Source organism: Peromyscus eremicus, chromosome 3 (genome assembly GCF_949786415.1).
Source record: "Peromyscus eremicus chromosome 3, PerEre_H2_v1, whole genome shotgun sequence".
In the NCBI taxonomy this organism is placed as follows: Eukaryota; Metazoa; Chordata; class Mammalia; order Rodentia; family Cricetidae; genus Peromyscus; species Peromyscus eremicus.
The window spans coordinates 104,010,731-104,030,008 of NC_081418.1; the positions used below are offsets into that span (position 1 = coordinate 104,010,731).

Genomic DNA, 19,278 nt, shown 5'->3' on the forward strand with positions numbered 1-19,278 from the left:
CAAAATGACAGAGACGTTTAGCTATCTGGACAGTCACCCAGGGTTACTCTGCAACATTGGGGCATCCAATCTTTGGCCTACAGGCCTAAAATATCTAGAGACCTTTCTATGAAGCAAGATTTTGAAAGACTGTCCCACCTTGTTTAGGCAAAGTTTGTCAGTCTTTTTCTTTTGTGTCCTGCATGTCCAGTTTGTACACCATACTGTCAGTAGTCAAGGCAAGAACAGTTTCTTTGCCCAGTGTCTAACCTTGCCACAATGAAAGCAAACTCCATATGGAGTTTCTTTGATACCTATCATCTCTGAAGTAAATTGGTGCTGCCAGGAGCAGACGTGTCTCACTGTGATGAAAAGCCTCAGGTTATTAAACATTTTAAATGCCATATTCTATAGGTCTCTGAAGCATTTGAAGATCACCTATCTATCTAAAATATTATGTTTAACTTTGAAAACATACCTAATATAACTACAAGTTTGATTATTGTAGATGACTAACTGCTAACCTGCATTTCTTAATTATGCATTACATTTTTAAATGAGCTGCATAAGCACAATACCCCAAATAAGAGTAGAAACATATGTACAGTATAATAAAAATAACCTTAAATTGGTATCAATATACAAAAATCCATACCAATGTAAAATATTTGAGGTTAATAGTTGTCTTTTTACCCTATATTCCCTCTAAATAATGACCAACATCCATAACCCATTGAATAACCAAAAACCACCACTCCACCTCTTGGGAGTATGGGTGTTGTGTTCTCTAGACTGCTTCCTGTTGTCTGTGGGTGAAGGCATCTTTAGGGAACCCTGAGAAAATTGAAATAATGGTCAAGTCCTAAGAAAACTAGCTATAACATTTATTGTCCACTCTCTGTGCAATGGGAATGTGCAAGGCTTATCTGCAATCCTGGATAGAATAGTCTGTGAGGCTGGACCATCTCAGCCAGCAGTCTTGAAGCTGTTCTGGATGCAGAACTCCGAGGAAACTGCAACAGGAGCACTCTGAGAGGCTGGGACAGCTGGGCCACCCGTTAGCATTGGTGTCTGGTCTCCTTGCTCTGAAAAGACAGACTTTCAAAGGTAACATACATATCTGCATTAACACAAGTATGGGCTGTGCCTTGTACACAAGCCAGCCAAAAAATTATTTTTTTGCTTTATGTTTGAGCAGGTAAAATATACGTCACCTGTCTTGTAGTTTTTCTAGGTTTATTTCTTTATGTCTGTGGCCAAGGTGTTCAGGAGGTCTACCCCAGTCAAACCTGATCTATTAACCTTGAATGAATGCACAGCCTTTCATTTCCTGTGGAAATAAAAGCATTACCACTTCCCCAACGCAGTATTTTTTTTTTTTTTGACTTCCATTTTAAGACATCCCTAAAGTATCTAGGCAGGTTTAATTCAGCAATCTCTTTTACAATCCCATGTCTCTCAGCAGCTGTCACTCATCAACATTCAAAAAATTCAAAGTCAGCAAGGCACTATACAGGATCCAGACTCACTATGTATTTTTGATTGTTATGTGGCTTATTTTTTATGTTACTTTACTTTTTTTCTTTCTTTCTTTTTTTTTTTTTTTTTTTTTTTTTGATTTTTCGAGACAGAGTTTCTCTGTGTAGCTTTGCGCCTTTCCTGGGACTCACTTGGTAGCCCAGGCTGGCCTCGAACTCACAGAGATCCGCCTGGCTCTGCCTCCCGAGTGCTGGGACTAAAGTCGTGCGCCGCCACCACCCGGCGACTTTACTTTCTTTAAAGACTTTACTGTGTTATTTTTAAACTATTTGTTTTTTTCTATGACTGTCTATAATACCCCTTTTCTTTCTTAAGCCTATGCACATTTTTAAGCACACTGTAACTTGTTTAAAGTTTGTTTTCGTTTTTTGTTTTTTTTCTGTCTGGACCTGTTTTACTAAGTGCCCGCAGCTGCCCACTTGCAGCATTCTCTGATGCATGAGCATCTTTACCTGCTAGTCTGTGAAACCCCAGCTTTATTCCCCAAGGGCTTGGCTGAGAGCTGTGTCCTTTTAACAGGGAACTGCATTCAACCACCCCAGCTCTGGTATGCTGGTGCCCCGCTCTATGGCAATCATCCCTACCCAGCACTTAATGTTTCTACTTAACGCGGTGGCTTTTTTTTTTTCTTTCAGGTATTTCAGGCCCTATGTGGAAATTCGGATCCCACATTGAAGTGCCAAATGTAACTACCAGGCTTTTTTTGGGGGTGGGGGTGGGGGCACCAACCAGCTCCCAAATCATGACACGGAAACTTACAGTTTTGAATACTTGACCTTAATTTAACTCTTATTTTAATGTTCTTTTTATCTACGTTTTGCCTTGGGGCTTTTTTTACCTTTCTTTCCTTCTGTATATCTTACTTTCACTGCTTGTCTTGTCTGGCTGGCTGGTGGCTCTGACTTCTGGCCCTGGGCATGTCTCTGTCTTTCTTGCTCATTCTCTTCATGTTCCCCCTGAGGTGAAGCTTTTAAGTAAAAGAACAAATAATAACAGAAAGGTAACATCAAACCAGTGGCTTATAAACATCTAGTAGAAACTAACCCAGGAACCCCTTTAAGGCAGCCGGTTGAGTTCCCCCTACTGAGTATAGACAGGACAGTGTGTCCCCCTGGGCTGAGACTTCCAAGCATCAGAACACATAGCAACAAAGAGAGGTGACATCAGATTTGGTACTCACTGCATCCAGCAGAATAGACCGGAAAAAGTTGAGGCAGTCAGCTGGAATTCCCCTGAGGGCTAAGTCTTCCTTTGGCTAGTTCAAACTTTCTGTCTTGTCTTTCTGTCTCTGACATTTATATCATGGGATAAACAGTGGTAACCTCTGTTGGAAATGGTTAACCTTCCAGCTGGCCTCAGTGTTTTGTTTTTCCCTTGGCCTGTTATGCTATTTTCTTCCCTCCCTGTCAGAGAGTTAGGGGGCCAGCCCATACCCACACAAGGGATCTTGTAGGACATCTTGAGACAAACATATCTGAAAGTAGGGTGGAGGACTACAACCGTGCTTCCAGAGCCAGCTTCTCAAAACAACACGTGACAGTTTACCAATATAGTCACCTACCCCAACACAGCCCCGCCTTTCATTCTGTTCTTTTTTTTTTCTTTCTTTCTTTTTTTCTTTTTCTTTTTTTTTTTTTTTTTGGTTTTTCGAGACAGGGTTTCTCTGTGTAGTTTTGTGCCTTTCCTGGAACTCGCTTTGGAGACCAGGCTGGCCTCGAACTCACAGAGATCCGCCTGGCTCTGCCTCCCGAGTGCTGGGACTAAAGGCGTGCGCCGCCGCCACCACCACCCGGCTTCATTCTGTTCTTAAAGATGTGTCTAAAGTGGGCATCTCATAAATGGAATCATATAGTATGTGGTCTTTTACTTAGTATATGTATTTGAGGTCTATCTATATTGTAGTATACTAGTAGTTCCTTCCCTTTTATTACCAAATAATATAATACAGGGACTATAAAGTTTTTATTGATTCATTCATGAGATGATAGTTGTTGGGTTGTTTTTATTTTTTTCAACTGTTAAGATAATATCTGTCAGGTTTTTTGTGGGCCTATGTTTTCTTTTGTGTATGTATCTAAGGGTTGCTAGTCAGTGGTAGCTTTATTTTCTAAATGGCTTTCTGATCTGTATGTGTGGTTGCGAATATGTGTGCAGTGTACATGTTTATGTGTACATGTGGAAGCCAGAGGATAACCTTAGAGTCATTCCCCAGGCACAGGTTTTCTAATTGGCCTAAAACTTAGCCTAGTGTAGGCTAGACTAGCTGGCAAGTGAGCCAGAGGGATCTACCTGTCTCTGCCTCCCCAGTGCTGAACTTACGTGTGTGTGTGTGTGTGTGTGTGTGTGTGTGTGTGTGTGTGTGTGTGTGTGTACACCATAGCAAGCATGTGAAGGGAGGTGCTTGGTGGGTTCTGGGGATCAAACTCATCTCAATAATCCCTGGCCTGACTTCACCATAGCAAGCATGTGAAGGGAGGTGCTAGGTGGGTTCTGGGGATCAAACTCATCTCAATAATCCCTGGCCTGACTTGACTTTAATGTGGGTCCTGGGGGTTGAACTCAGATCCTTGTGCTTTACTGACTGAGCTTTCCTCCCAGGCTTGTTTTCTAACTTCTGAGGAAATGCCAAACTGCTTTTCAAAGTGACTATACCTTGTTACATCTTTGCCAGCAAAGTTATGAGATTCTATTTTCTCCATCCTTCCCAACACCAATGGGTATGTAGTGGTTTCTATTGAGATTGTGATTTGCATTTCCAATGATGTTCTGCATATAAGTCCCTTACCAGTTATGTCATTTTGAAATTTTATATCACTTTTGATATTCTGAATGTTTCCATTTTACTTTTAAGGCCAAAAGTTCTTAATAGTGGCAGTTTGCGTGTTCCTGTTTTTTGCTTTTGCTGCCTGTGCTTCAAGTGACACATTTAAGGAGACCACTGCCTAGTCTAAAGCTACAGATTTATAATATAACTTTAAATTTTTGTGTATGGTTTGAGGTTGAACTTAATATATTTTGTAACAGGAAAAAAACGAGTGAAAAGAGCTGGGCATGGTGAAACACAAATGTAATCCTAGCATGTGGGAGGCGAGGCAGGAGAATTTCAAGTTTAAGATCAGTTTGTGCTACATAGTGAGTGGTGAAAGAAAGGAGAGAAAAGAAAATGAAAAAAAGAATCTGTTGAGAGGATCAGCAATACAATTCATCATATTGTAGCAATAATAATTCAACCTTGTCTAAATGAACTTAAGGAATTTTTCAGGAAGTTTATGGTAATGATGGCTGCCCTTTGAGAGTGGACTAAGCGTTTGCTGTTCATTGAGCCTCACACCATTCTATAAAGTGGTAATAGTATGTCATTATTGAATTTGAAACTTATATAAACTGGCTCATTCAGGGTCATGTGTCAGCCAGTTTTCCAAGATCTCATAGTCTGTGGGAACTCAAGCAATGCTGGCTGCTTTAAAACTAGTTGCAATTAAGATAAAAAAAGTTTCAGGGTGGAGAGAAGACTTAGCAGTTAAAAGTACTCACTCCTCTTGGCTGAGAACCTGAGTTCAGTTTCTAGCACCCACATGGTAGCTCACAACCACCTGTAACTCCATTTCTTCTTGCCTCTGTTGGCCCTTGTATACCTGTGGTTCACAGATAGACATGCAGGCAAAACACTCCTCTGCACATAAAACAAAAATAAATAGATCATTTTTGAAATAAGGTTCCTCACTGATGTCTTGGCCTATTTATCAGTAAAGGATTTTAGATCTTTGAAGCTGTCAGAATTAATTTGGAGACTAATATTAGATGAACCCAAATTCTAAATGTTCATTATGCATATGATGAATGGGCAAAACTTTTTTTATCCTTGGTGACAAACTATGCGCATGAGCAGTGCTAGAAGAGAGGCCTTGGGATGCAGCTTCAGCACATCTGTAAAGCACTTCTATCTTGTCTGTCTTAGTCAAGAGAACAAAGGAATCTGTATGAAGCATTCCTAAGCTAAATATCACTATAATGTTGTCTTTTATACTGAACTTCGTATTGGTAAAGTTAATGGTTTATGAAAGAAAACATTTTAATACGCTTAGTCATCCATTTCCATATACTTTTTTGTTTTGGATACCCTTTTACATTGTAAAGTTTCGTGGCACAGGTATCCCCATTATCTAATTTAAAATTTATTTCATCATCCCAAATTGTCTTAGTTAGGGTTTCAGTTGCTATGAAAAGGCACCATGACCAGGACAATTCTTATAAAGGAAAACATTTAATTGTGATGGCTTACAGTTCAGAGGTATAGTGCATTATCGTGTTGGCCAGACATGAAGGCATGCAGGCAGACATGGTGCTGGAGCTGAGAGTCCCACATCCTGATAGGCAGACAACAGGACTTGAACTGAGGCACTGGGCATGACTTGAGCGTATATGAGACCTCAAAGCCCACCTCCACATTGACACACTTCCTCCAACAAGCCACACATACTCCAACAAGGCTCAACCATTTTCTTTCAAATCACACAAATTGAAGCCTCGTCTCACATTGCCTCAGCCCAAAGTAATCAGTGATCTATTTTCTTTGTTTATGGATTTGCCTGTTCTGGACATTTTATATAAATGGGATGAAACTAGTCATCTGTGACTGGTTTATCTGGGTTGTAGCATGTGTCATTATACATCCCTTTCTAAAATTTTTTTTAGATTTATTTTATGTGTATGAGTTTTTGCCTGCATGTGCACTGTGTGCATGCCTGGTAGCCATGAAGGTTAGAAGAGTTATAGACAGTTTCAAGCATTTATGGAGGTGCTGGGACTCAAACTTGGGTCTTGCAAGAATACAATGCTCTTAACCACTGAGTCAACTCGATAGTCCCCATACCCCTTTGTATTACCAAGTAGTACCATTGTTGTGTGGATTCTCTTGTGTGAAATACCTACCATAGTTAATATATTTTCTTAATCATACTTAGCAGTAGAATTGCAGGGTTATGTGGCAGCTGTTCCAATCTGTCCACATTGTCACCAGTACTTGCTATTGGCCTATATTTTCATTGCTATAGTAGCCATCCCAGTGGATGTGAAATGATATCTTACTGTATTTTTTTACTTGCATTCCCTAGTAACTGAAGATATGTATGGAATCTTTCATTGTGCTTATTGGCCATTTGTATATTTTGTTAAAGGACTCCCCTACCCCACCCACCCCCTGTGAATGTGTTGTGTGATGCAGTCCTGGGAATTGAACCCCACAGCCTAGTATGTGGTAGGCACATGATCTACCACTAGGCTACATTTTAAGTTAAAGCAGTTCTTTATATGCTATATGTGGATCCTCATAAGTAATTTGCAAGAATTCTCCCACTTATATGGATTTTCTTGTTGGTGTTAGTGTCTTTGGGACGTAGAAGTTTTTAATTGGGGGCTGGGAAGATGGTGAGTCAGTAAAATGCTTACTGGATGTAGTGAAATGAATTAGTAATTCCAGCCTTGGAGAGGCAGAGACAGGTAGATGCCTACAGCTCTCTGGCTAGCCAGTCTAGCCTACCTGGTAATCTCCAGGCCAGTGAGAGACTTAACCTAAACATAGGTCACTGGCACCTGAGGAACAACACCTGATACTATTTTCTGTCCTTTAAAAACACATGCACACAAGTTTTTAATTTTGAAAATGTGCAGTTTATCAGATTTTTTGCTGTTATTTATGCTCTCAGTGACATCCAAAAACCATCACTTAAATCCAAGATCACCAAGTTATACCTGTTTTCTTGCAAGAGTTTTAATGTTTTAACTCTTGTATTTTAATCTTTAGTCTATTTTTACTTGTTTTATTTAATTTTGTTTTTTTGAGACAGGGTTTCTCTGTGTAACAGTTCTGGCTATCCTGGAACTCACTTTGTAGACCAGACTGGCCTTGGACTCACAGAAATCCACCTGCTTCTGCCTCCTGATTAAAGGCATTCACCACCACAACCCAGCTGAGTTATTTTATTTATAATGTGTAGTTGTCACCATTTGTTTTAAAGATTATTCTTTGCCCATTTATAACCAAATTTGGTCCCTTGGTAAGTGGGCACAGCCAGTAGATACACACAACCATGTAGCTAGAGTTTTCCTGCCTGGCCCACAGTCAGGACAAATCTCTCTCACCTGCCAGTCCCACAGCCTCTCAGACCCGACCAAGTAAACACAGAGACTTATATTGGTTACAAACTGTATGGCCGTGGCAGGCTTCTTGCTAACTGTTCTTACAGCTTAAATTAATCCATTTCTATAAATCTATACCTTGCCACGTGGCTCCTGGCTTACCGGCATCTTCACATGCTGTTTGTCATCGTGGCGGCTGGCAGTGTCTCCCTGACTCAGCCTTCCACTTCCCAGCTTTATTCTCCTCCTTGTCCCGCCTATACTTCCTGCCTGGCCACTGACCAATCAGTGATTTATTTATTGACCAATCAGCAACACACTTGACATACAGACCATCCCACAGCACAACCAGAAGATAGATTGGAGGGAATATAACTACTTCCAGCAAGTAAGGAGAGCCCTTGCCATGATTCAAAGCATTGCACCCTAAGCAAGGATTTTTTTTAAAGCATTTAATTACTTATTTATTTATTTACAAGTGCTTTGTCTGCATGTATGCCCTTTAGAGATGGTTGTGAGCCACCATGTGGTTGCTGGGAATTGAACTCAGGACCTCTGGAAAAACAGCTAGTACTCTCAACCGCTGAGCTATCTCTCCAGCCCCCTGAGCAAGGATTTTTATCAGGAAAGTCCATGCATGTTTCCTTGTGAAGACTCATTCCTGGAGGTAAGCGGAATTCTGAGCATGCTCAGTTTGAAGTCATGCTTCATTCATTGCATGTTCAAAAAATGACAGATGGGAATGCATCCTGCATAGAGGTTTTAATTTTAGTATGGCAATGAACAAATGTTACTCTCAGTCACCTAAATATATATATATTTTTTTTGTTTTGTTTTTCGAGACAGGGTTTCTCTGTGTAGCTTTGTGCCTTTCCTGGAACTCACTTGGTAGCCCAGGCTGGCCTTGAACTCACAGAGATCCGCCTGGCTCTGCCTCCGGAGTGCTGGGATTAAAGGCGTGCACCACCACCGCCCGGCTTCCACCTAAATATTTTAAGGTGGTCAGAATGCCTTGGAAAAATTTTGGTAGCTTCCTTGAAATTTTCTCTGGAGGGCCTATTTTTTATTTTTTGTTTTTTATTCTGTGTTTGTGCCTGCCATGGCACATGTCTAGAAGTCAGAAGATAACTCATAGGGAGTGGGTTCTCTCCTACCATAAGGGTCCTAGGGATAAACTGAAGTCATCAGGCTTAGTAGCAGATACCTTTACCCACTGAGCCATCTCACCAGACCTGGAGAGCCTTTGTTGAAACAAGATACTTTGAAAGCATTTGGTCATTTAAAGAGCCAGATTACCCCTCTCTCTACTGTAAATGATTATGATTGTCTCCAACAGTACTTACCTAATAACTAACAGATTTTGTTTTTTTGCACCGCATCAAAACTAATGTGGATAAGTCTGATTTTTTTTTTTTATTCCTGAATTTTCTGTTCTGTTTCGTTGATGTGTGTGATTTATCTTTACAATAATCACTATCATACTGTTTCACTTTTTGGCTTTTAAATTAGCAAGTTATTATTTTTATATATTTGTGGAATACACACTAACTGTAAATTTTTAATACAATGTAGAATTTTTTGTTTTTGTTTTTTTCTTTTTCCTTTTTCTTTTTCTTTTCTTTTTGGAGCTGAGGACCAAACCTAGGGCCTGTGCTTGCTAGGCAAGCGCTCTACCACTGAGCTAAATCCCCAACTCTGTTTTTTTTTTTTTTTTTTTTTTTTTTTCCCCTCTCTGTGTAGTTTTGGTGCCTATCCTGGAGCTTGCTCTGTAGACCAGGCTGGCCTCGAACTCACAGAGATCCGCCCGGCTCTGCCTCCCGAGTGCGGGGATTAAAGGCATGCGCCACCACTGCCCAGCTTGTAGAATATTTTTTAAGTCAAACTACTTAACATTCAGCACTTTAAATATTTTGTGAGAACACCTGAAATGTATTCTTAGCATTTTTGAAGTGTGTAAAACACTCTTATTAACCTCGTTCACCACACTGTGCAGGAGATCTCAAACAATACCCAAGAAAACTACGTGAGAGTCATAACCCTCGACATTGTCTTCCTGTTTCCATCATTCTACTCTTCTGTGTTTTCAGTTGTTTGAGGACAATGTGGGTATCTGTGCTTGTCATGTTTCATTTAGCGTAGTGTTCTCTAGTTCCATCCATGTTATCATAATTGACATTGTTAAATATTCCATTGTATATGTATACCCATATTTTCTTTTTATATATCATTTAAAAATATATTTATTTTATATGTATGAATGCTTGCCTGTGTTATATATGTGCACTACGTATGTGCAATGCCCAAGGAAGCCAGAAAATGATGTCAGATTCTCTGGACTGGAGTTAAGGTTGGCTGTGAGCTGCCATATGGGTGCAAGAGCAGCTAGTGCTTTTAACTGCTGAGCCATCTCTCAACTCCTAACTGTGTTTTCTTTATCCACTCACCTGTTAATGACACCTTGATGATTCCATAACTTTGTTTTCTTGAATACTACACTGAAATGCAAACATCTCTTCCATAAACGGATTTCAGATCTTGTAGTTAAATACCAGAAGTGAGAGTTGTAAGATTCAACATTGCTTTGATTATGTAGGTTTTAGTAATCAAATGTAGAGGTGTGAGTCCTCCTACATCTTCATTTTCTTTTTTAGGATTGTTTTGTTCTGGGTTCCTTGCATTTCACATGGATTTTAGGGTTTTAGGATCAGTTTAGGATTAATATTTATTTTATTTTTTCCAAGACAGGGTTTCTCTGTGTAGCTTTGGAGCCTGTCCTGGAACTTGCTCTGTAGACCAGGCTGGCCTTGAACTTAACAGAGATCCGCCTGCCTCTGCCTCCCAAGTGCTGGGTTAAAAGCATGAGCCGCCACCACCCAGCTACTGTCTAAATTCTTTCAGTGGTATTTTCTGGGGATTATTTTGTTTGTTTGTTAGCTGGTTTATTTGTTTATTTGTTTTCTTTTTCTCTTTTGGACAAGTTCTCACTCTGTAGCCCAGTCAGAGGTACACAGAATTTATGTCTCTCTGGTTGGCTTCAAGCTTTCTGCTGCCTCAAGTTTCTGCGATCACACGTGTGAGTCATCACACCTGGGTTATTTATACTAACCTTGTTAGATTTATTCCCACATTTTGTTCTTTTTTTTGTGTTATCAGTGAGATTATTTTCTTAATTTTGTTTTCAGATCGCTTATTGCCAATGTAAAGAAATACAATTATTTTATACCTGCAACTTTGGAACTATGACCATTTGTAAGGGCATTTTTGTGGATTCTGTGAGATTTTATCTAAGAGCACGCTTATGGAGATGATTGATACATTCTGCTTCCCTCTTCTTTCTTCCCTTCTTCCCCTTTCACTCTCATTCCTCCTCCTTTTAGTTTTCTTCTCTCTCTACCTTGTTTTCCTGCTAGCAGTTCCAGTACATTTATGCAGTGATGAAAACATACCTGGTCTTGTTTCTCATCTTGGGGGAAAGCTTTGTCTTCTCTTTATCAGATCGAGTGCTCTTCTTCTTTCTAATTTGTTCTCTTTCTTTTCTTATAAATCATGAAAGTGTTGGATTTTGTCAGATGCTTTCTGTCTGTTCTGTCCATTAAAGTGATCTTGCAGCTTTTGCTGAACTGCTTTTCATGCATTGAACCAGCCTTGCGCTCCTTGGGTAAGCTGCAGTTAGGCATGCTACTGGATTCAGTTTGCTTTCTTTTGTTGGGTTTTTATATCTGTATTTGTAAGATAATTTTCATTACATCTTTAGTTTTGGTGCTGAGCAATATTGACCTCACAGAATAAATTAGGGAATCATTTTTACAGGAAGGGGGACATGCCAGGTTTGTATGGTGTTGGTTCATTATAAGCTTTTAATCTGGGAAAATACTGTCTTCTCACTTCAGGTACCCAGGTGACCACTCAGCACGTTGATCCTCACCTTTGGTAGGTATCCTTGTGTTTGTGGTGAACTTTGCCCAACTTCGTTCTGCCTGGCCCATTGTCAAGACCCTTCCATAATGCTGCTTCCAATAATTTTCAGGACTATGCTGGCTGTTTGTCATCCACCCCTTGCAATGTTGTGAAAGACTTTCTTTTAAAAGTCATTACAGAGGAGGGTTTTACAGTGGGCTTTGGAAACAGTGGAAAAAATTCAAAGAGCATTTCTATTAAAAAAAAAAAGTTATTTTGATAGCTTTTTTTTTTTTCTTTTTTAAAGGTCATGAAAAGCAGAACTGATTTGGTTTGTACTTGTGTTTTCAACATCAAAAGCAGCTATTTTAAGATGGTGTTTTCTTGGGACTATCATGGGCAGTATCTCATTACTTACTTTGTTGGCCTGTGCTGATACCTGAAAATTCAAGTTTGTCACTCAAGGCCACAGCAAGAGCATGAGGCATGCCCATGCTGGGCAGGGTAGTGCATACCTGTAATCCTCGTACTTGGGAGGTAGAGACAGGAGGGTCAGTAGTTCAATAGTTCAAGGCCAGCATGAAGACCTGACCCTGTCTTCAAAAAAGAAAAGTGTAGTCCTCGGGAAATCACTTCCTAAGCTCCATGTTCTCATCCATAGGTACCACGTACACAGACCTCTCGGCCGGAATCTCCAGGGATGACCAGCCCCTCCCCGCGCATCCAGATAATTTCCACCGACTCTGCGGTAGCCTCACCTCAGCGCATTCAGGTACTCAAGTCAGTTCTACTAGATTTCTTCATTCTCTCCACAACCAAACCTGCCTGAGAGATTCACTACAGAGTAGATACCTCTTGGCATCGAGTACAGTGTGAGCTCATTTATTTGGAAAACAACAGTTAACAGTTTGTATTCATTAAAAAAAAAAGTTTATATTCATTTAAGTTACTTTTAAAGCGAAAGTATGAACTGTTGTTTCAAACTACTGGATGATGTCCATTTTATTATTTACTTGTTTCCAAATTGAGAGGCAATATATATCCTATTAGAATCAGGGACCCCTGCTTGTAGTCACATCCAATGCCCTGACTTAATAGGTTTTTTTAATCAGGGCAATAACAATTTTAATGCTTAGTTTTTTTTCTATTTGGAATGCATATATATATATATATATATATATATATATATATATATAAATATATATATATATATAAAATAGAGCTCAGGATTTTGTGAGGAATCAGCAGGTATAATGCTTTTACAGTACTTATGTCTTGTACATAACCATGTTCAATATGTATGATAAATAATTTCTGTGTTTTTAGTGTTAATGCAGATGGCCTCGGTGGCATCCTCATTCCTAGCCCATGCTTTGTCAGTGAATGTTGCTTCTCTTGGAGCCTGGAAAGAGTGCATTTTTAATATTGTAGTGTCTGACAGCAATGCTAGAGCCTAAATAGTGGTTCCTCTGGAAAGAATAAGAGGGAAAAGTGTCGGATTAGACAGTATTTAGCTGAGTTAACAGAACTAAGATCCAGTCTTGTGATCAGTAGCTATATGACCTAGGGAGAGTTTCCAAACCTTCGTTTCTGCAGTGTCACTGCAGATAGTGCAGAAGGATGAAGTGTGATAAGGCGTGCAGCTCTGCACATGAGTACCAGGAAATGTTAGCAGTTGTGCTATAGGAGGTTTTGTTTGTTTTTATGTTTGTGTTTTGCAGTGGGCTCTCTTGTAGTTCAGGTTGACTTAATAAACTTGTTGCGTAGCTGAGGTTGGCCTTGAACTCCTGATTCTCCTGCTTCCACATCCTCATTACTGGAATTACAGGCTGGTGCTAGCACACCTAGATTTGTGCTATAGCTTTTTTTTTTTTTTTTTTTAAAGATTTATTTATTTATTATGTGTACAGTGTTCTGCTTGCGGGTATCCCTTCAGGCCAGAAGAGGGAGCCAGATCTCATTACAGATGGTTGTGAACCACCATGTGGTTGCTGGGAATTGAACTCAGGACCTCTGGAAGAACAGCCAGTACTCTTAACCTCTGAGCCATCTCTCTAGCCCTTGCTATAGATTTTAATGTCCTATTTTTATACTGCTTCAAATTTATAGAAAATATTAAATAAAATTCTGTTACAATCTTTACTCAGATTCACTGTTTGCCATCCAATTCTGAATGTATGTTATATGTAATATTTTTGATTGATTTGATCACAAACTACAGGGATCATTCCTCTGCACTGGATCAGTCGTGTAGATTTCTTAATCCTTTACATAATCATAATTATGTAAAGAAATATTAACACTGAAACATGCCTTTGTAGGATCCTCATAATCCTCATTCCACAACTTCCATAGTTGTTTTTTAATCAGTTTTTTTTCTTTCTGAGATTCGTTGATTCATTATTGATTATGATGATAGTAATTAGGTGCTAGGCGACACAGAAGACCATCCTTTGTCGTGCAGGTTAGCACAGGTGACCAGAAGCATTGTTGGTGTTCTTTGTGTTGTTCTAAGGAGGAGGAAGAAGAACACAGTCGCTCAGTGGAGGAACGGCTGGGGCTGAAAGCTGCTGTTTTGAGAGATAGAGATGTAGGGCAGGAGCTGGGGGGGAATGATGGAGGAAGACACAGGAAACATTAGGTTTAATTTTTACTTTTTAATCCAGCTTTTAAAAGGAAGATAAGTTAAAAGGGAAAAGGGATTGCATAGTGTTCCATTTTGGAGATGATTGTGAGATTTTCTATCTTGTTCATTCTTCAGTGGTGACTTTGTGAGAATTCTCTCTTTTGAGGTTCTCTTGAGATGGTCCTCCATCTCCCCTTTTTTTCAGGAAAGCATCATTGTAATCATTGATCAACTTAAGTGCTTGTTTCTAAAATACATTTACATATCTAATATTCAACTATATTATATATTGAGATTCATGTACAATTTTGTTAGAAATGACTTTGTGATTTTTTTTTTAAGTTTGAAATCTTATTGGAATCTTTAGGAGAATGCTTCTGGGACTTTTATATAGCCTTTCTATATGTGCTTCCCACTTACAGTAGCATTGTTTTTTGTGTTTTCTTTGTCCACCACTTTCTGCTGTTTCTTTCTTACTCTGATACTCCAGTGTCCTCTCTTAGGTACCCAGAAGAGTTGTTGCTTGCCTGTGGGGGTTGGAGAGGTAATATGTGCATGCTGTACCAAAATCCTACCATTCAAGGCACAGACTGGGGTGGATATAGGTTTCTCTCAGTAGATCTTTTCTTCTTTATTTGGGGGAGGGAGACTCACTGTGTAGCTGAAGACACCTTGAATATCCATGTGCCTCCTGAGTGATGGAATTACAGGTGTGTGCCACTATACCCATTTTTTTATGGTGCCTGAGGATCAAATTTAAGGCCATGTGCATGTCAGACAAGCACTCTATTAACTGAGCAAGATCTCTTCCTTTCTTCCTTAAAAAAAAAAAGTTTAAGAAATTTTATTTGTTTTTAATTTTATATTATAATTTGAAATGAGATAAATTCTGGAACTTGCAATTTTGGCTAGCCTAGCTGTCCAGTAAGCCCTTGGATCTCCTGTGGTTACAGGTATTCCTTGCCAAGCCCAGCTTTTATGTGAGTGTTTGGGGTCTGACTTCAGGTCCTCATGCTTGCACTGACTGAGCCATCTCCTCAGCCCCTCTTGCTGTTTCAGAGAAGGATCAACATTTGGTGCATCTTTTGCCCCTTGTTCTTTTTTTTTTTTTTTTTTGGTTTGTTTGTTTTGTTTTTTAAGATGGTTCCATATTGTCTTAGGTTTCTCTTGCTTGTGATAGAACACACTGTGACCAAAAGCAACTTGGAGAGGAAATGGGTTTATTTGGCTTACACTTCTTTTTTTTTTTTTGGGGGGGGGGGTTTCGAGACAGGGTTTCTCTGTGTAGCTTTGCGCCTTTCCTGGAACTCACTTGGTAGCCCAGGCTGGCCTCGAACTCACAGAGATCCGCCTGGCTCTGCCTCCCGAGTGCTGGGACTAAAGGTGTGCGCCACCACCGCCCGGCTTTGAACCATTTTCTTAACTGACTGATGTGAGAGGACTAAGCTATCTCTGGGCAGGTGGTCCTAGGCTGTACAGGAAAGCAAGTGGGGTAAGCCATGGGGAGCAAGCCAGGAAGAAGTGTCCCTCCTTCACCTCTGATTCAGTTCTTGCCTCTAGGTTCCTGCCCTGACTTCCTTTGATATCGACTGTCAAGAAGGCGGTGGTGGCGCACGCCTTTAGTCCCAGCACTCGGGAGGCAGAGCCAGGCGGATCTCTGTGAGTTTGAGGCCAGCCTGGGCTACCAAGTGAGTTCCAGGAAAGGCGCAAAGCTACACAGAGAAACCCTGTCTCGAAAAACCAAAAAAAAAAAAAAAAAAAAGAGAAAAGAAAATGGTTCAAGGCTTGCTGACAGGCCAGTCTTAGGGAGATATTTTCTCAATTAAGATTTCCCTCTTCCTTCTTCGTAGAGAAGTCTAGGTTTGTGTTAGGTTGACAGAAAACCAGCTGGCACACATATAGATGCAACTGTTTCTGTTGAGTGACTACTTGATAGCCCATTTTTATTGCACCATCATTAAAGAAGGCATGCTGATTTATGTTCCCACCAATCCAGCCTGGAAGCATCTATTCCCCATATTAATATCATGTACTTTTAAATGTCAGTTTGCTAAATGATCTGTTAGTGCTGTATAACTTTTATACTTTTATATAAATGTACATAATAAACAAAAATTATTGTTTTTATATCTATCTTCAAGTTTTTTGTGTTTGCTTTTTGAGACAGGCGTTTTGTAGACCAGGCTGGCCTTGAACTCCCAGAGATCCGCCTGCCTCTGCCTCCTGAGTGATGGGATTAAAGGTATTTTCAGGTTTTATAAAACAAAAAGTACTGTTTTCTATGTCCTTCTTTGTATTCTTACTCCACTTACTTTTCAACCAATAGGCCTTTTGTTGTAGTTATCTTACTGTATTTAAATACACTTTATAATCCAAATTACTTTTTGCATATATATGCATGCACTTGTGCATATATATGAAAAGGCTATGCCTTTCCATAACTACTGCTCTGAAGTATCTTTGGTCCTTTAACTGAGTTATCTGCCTTACAGGAGAGACCTCTTTAGGAAATAGTATGGAGACCATCTGTAAAATGGGGAATAATTCTCGTTTAATTCCTACTGCCCTTCTCTTCCTAATGGAAAATGTTGGGGTTCTACAGAATTATACTCTGGTGTGGTGATATATTGTATACCCTAATAAAATATGCCTGAAGATCAGAGGACAGAACAAGCCACTAGATTAAACAAAAATGCCAGACAATGGTGGCACACAACTTTAATCCTAGTACTTGGGAGGCAGAGATCTGTCTGGATCTCTGAGTTCAAAGCCACTCTGGACTACATGAGATCGACTCAGTCTAGGAGAGAAACAGAGCCAGGCAGTGGTGGCACACACCTTTAATCTCAATACTTGGGAGTCACCCGCCTTAAATCCCAGCACTTGAGATCTCATGCCTTTGCTTGGGAAGTCACACGCCTTTAATTTCCAGCACTAAAAAGGAAGTGATATGGTGGGTGGAGAAAGGTATATAAAGCATGAGGAGACAAAAGCTAAGGCTATTTAACTGAGAAGACCTTTCATCTGGAGCTCTTTCAGGCTGAGGATTTGGTGAGGTAAGAGGTGGTGGCTGTGGCTTGCTCTGATACTCTGATCTTTCAGCTTTCACCCTAATATCTGGTTCAGGGTTTTTTATTACAAGACCTTTTAGAAATTCAAACAACACTGTGGGGTGTTTGTTCCAACTTTCTGTATTGGCTCCAGTTAGCAGATGGCTTTAGGTGTCATTATACACCAGTGACTGCCAAATAGCTAGCCAAGACATCTGCTGTAAGCCCCACTTAGCCTAAGGTAAGATTACTCTTGTAACTGTGTCTTTAGCCTGTGTTTTATTCAGAAATAATTTTGTTTTGATTTCTATTTAAGTCTCATTGAGTTTGAGAACATATTACGTGTGCTTTCCACTCTGCAGACTTTTTTACAATGCATTTTAAGAGCCAGAATATAGTTTCTGTTTGTGACTCTCCTGTGCACGTTTGAGAAGGAGCGGTATATGGATGTTAGAAGGGTTCTCATATGAATGCCATTTATATCAAGATGATTGTGCTGGTTAGCCTGCCAGTTCCTTACTAGTTTTTATGCCTGCTGGTGCTTACAGGAAGGCACTGACATCTCCAACTATAGCTGTGGATTTCTGTATCCCTCCCTCTAGTTCTGTCTGGGTTTGCCTTGTTTTGTTTGCCTGATGGTTTTGGGGTTTTGGTCCTAGTGATGGGAGCTAGGGTTTTGCACATGCTAACCAATAGCTGAGCTACATCCTCCTAAAACCAGATGCCTAATGTATTTTGCTCCTTGTTGTTTGGCGCATATGGATTTGGGTTATTACATCCTTTCTTTGAGAATTGAATTCTCATTATGCAGTGCCTCTTTACAGGGCCTGAGCGTTTCCTTGTTTTGAAGTTTATTTTATTTGAGATGAATATAGTTACTCCATCTTTTTGTTATGGTAGTCCCACTGATTGAGAATAAGACCACTACCACAATTCAAAGCCAAATTTGAAGCAAGCTTTAATTAAATGCTAGCCAGGTGGATGGGCTCTGGCCAGCTCTATGCCCAGGTTCCTGGGAAATGGCCCTGAATCAGTTTGCAAGGGCTTAAGAAAAAATCCATAATTCATTGTATTTCCCATCAGGTCCAATCAGGGGCAAGCATACATACTGACATATTTCCTGCCTGTGAACCTCCCACCCACATGTGATCAAGCACATTGGGAGCAGATGGGTCAAACAAACTTGTTTAGGGGAGTGAAAATCATGTGGCTTGTTATCTCCCATAAATAATAGTCTCCAGCATTTCAGAGATTGTAGATCACAGACATTTTTCATGGATCTCTTAGATAAAGTAATTAAAACTTAAAATGTAACTTTGGCTCTCACAGTTACTGTTTTTGTTTTTTTATCTTTATTTACAAGGTACATCTTTATCTCTTCATTTGTGTCCTTTATATATGAAATGTGTTGAGTCTTGTTTTACCTAATAATCTTTGCATTTTCATTGTTATATGCAGACCATTCATATTTATGTGATTATCAATAACTTACGATTTAATTGCACTTCAGTAGCATTGTGGTCTGTTTGCCCTGTTGTGTCATCCCTGCCTTAACTAGTTCCACGCACCTGTACTCAAAAAGCAGTTTTCTATCCATTTCCCCTTCACCTTATTCCTTGGAAACCAACAGTCTGAAGGAAAACACAAAAAGTGTGTTGTGCTCAGCTCTTTCACTAATCTGTAGTAAGTGCCCATCACCTCAGAATGGGTAGAAGATCACAGAGAGTAGGACCTCTTCTCTCAGTCCTCTCCATCTCCTACTGGTGGGCAGAGAGCATGGCCCTTTGTTTCAGGCAGGCAAATCTGGGCTTGCCTCTTAGTATAGGCTTCCTAAGACTGCAATACAGTCTTCCCCAAACTTTGTGACTTAACAGAAACAAGTTGTGTCACAGCTCTGGAGGCCAGGTTGTATGAATAAAACTGAGGTGCTGCAGGGTCTAAGGAAGCCCCTTCTTAGCTTCCCTGCTTACTTGCAGCTGTTTCTCTCCAAGCTTGCTTCTGTTGTCTTCTAGTCTTTTATGAACTCGAGACAAGGATGGGTGTGACTTT

General features: G+C 40.0%; 1 protein-coding gene across 5 annotated transcripts in view; it reads left to right on the top strand.

Moving 5' to 3' along the window:
- Nr2c2 (nuclear receptor subfamily 2 group C member 2) overlaps positions 1 to 19,278 on the top strand; it is an 83,873-nt gene that overhangs the window by 36,021 nt on the left and 28,574 nt on the right. For 2 of the 5 annotated variants that reach the window (XM_059258227.1, XM_059258226.1), the window contains 2 exons: positions 11,547 to 11,586; positions 12,215 to 12,325. In XM_059258227.1, coding sequence (XP_059114210.1) covers positions 12,254 to 12,325 — 72 coding nt within the window. In that variant the 5' untranslated portion in view covers positions 11,547 to 11,586; positions 12,215 to 12,253. Of the gene's footprint in view, positions 1 to 8,117; positions 8,324 to 11,546; positions 11,587 to 12,214; positions 12,326 to 19,278 lie in introns of those variants that run through there. The other 3 variants (XR_009378330.1, XM_059258225.1, XM_059258229.1) reach the window with 3 other exon arrangements.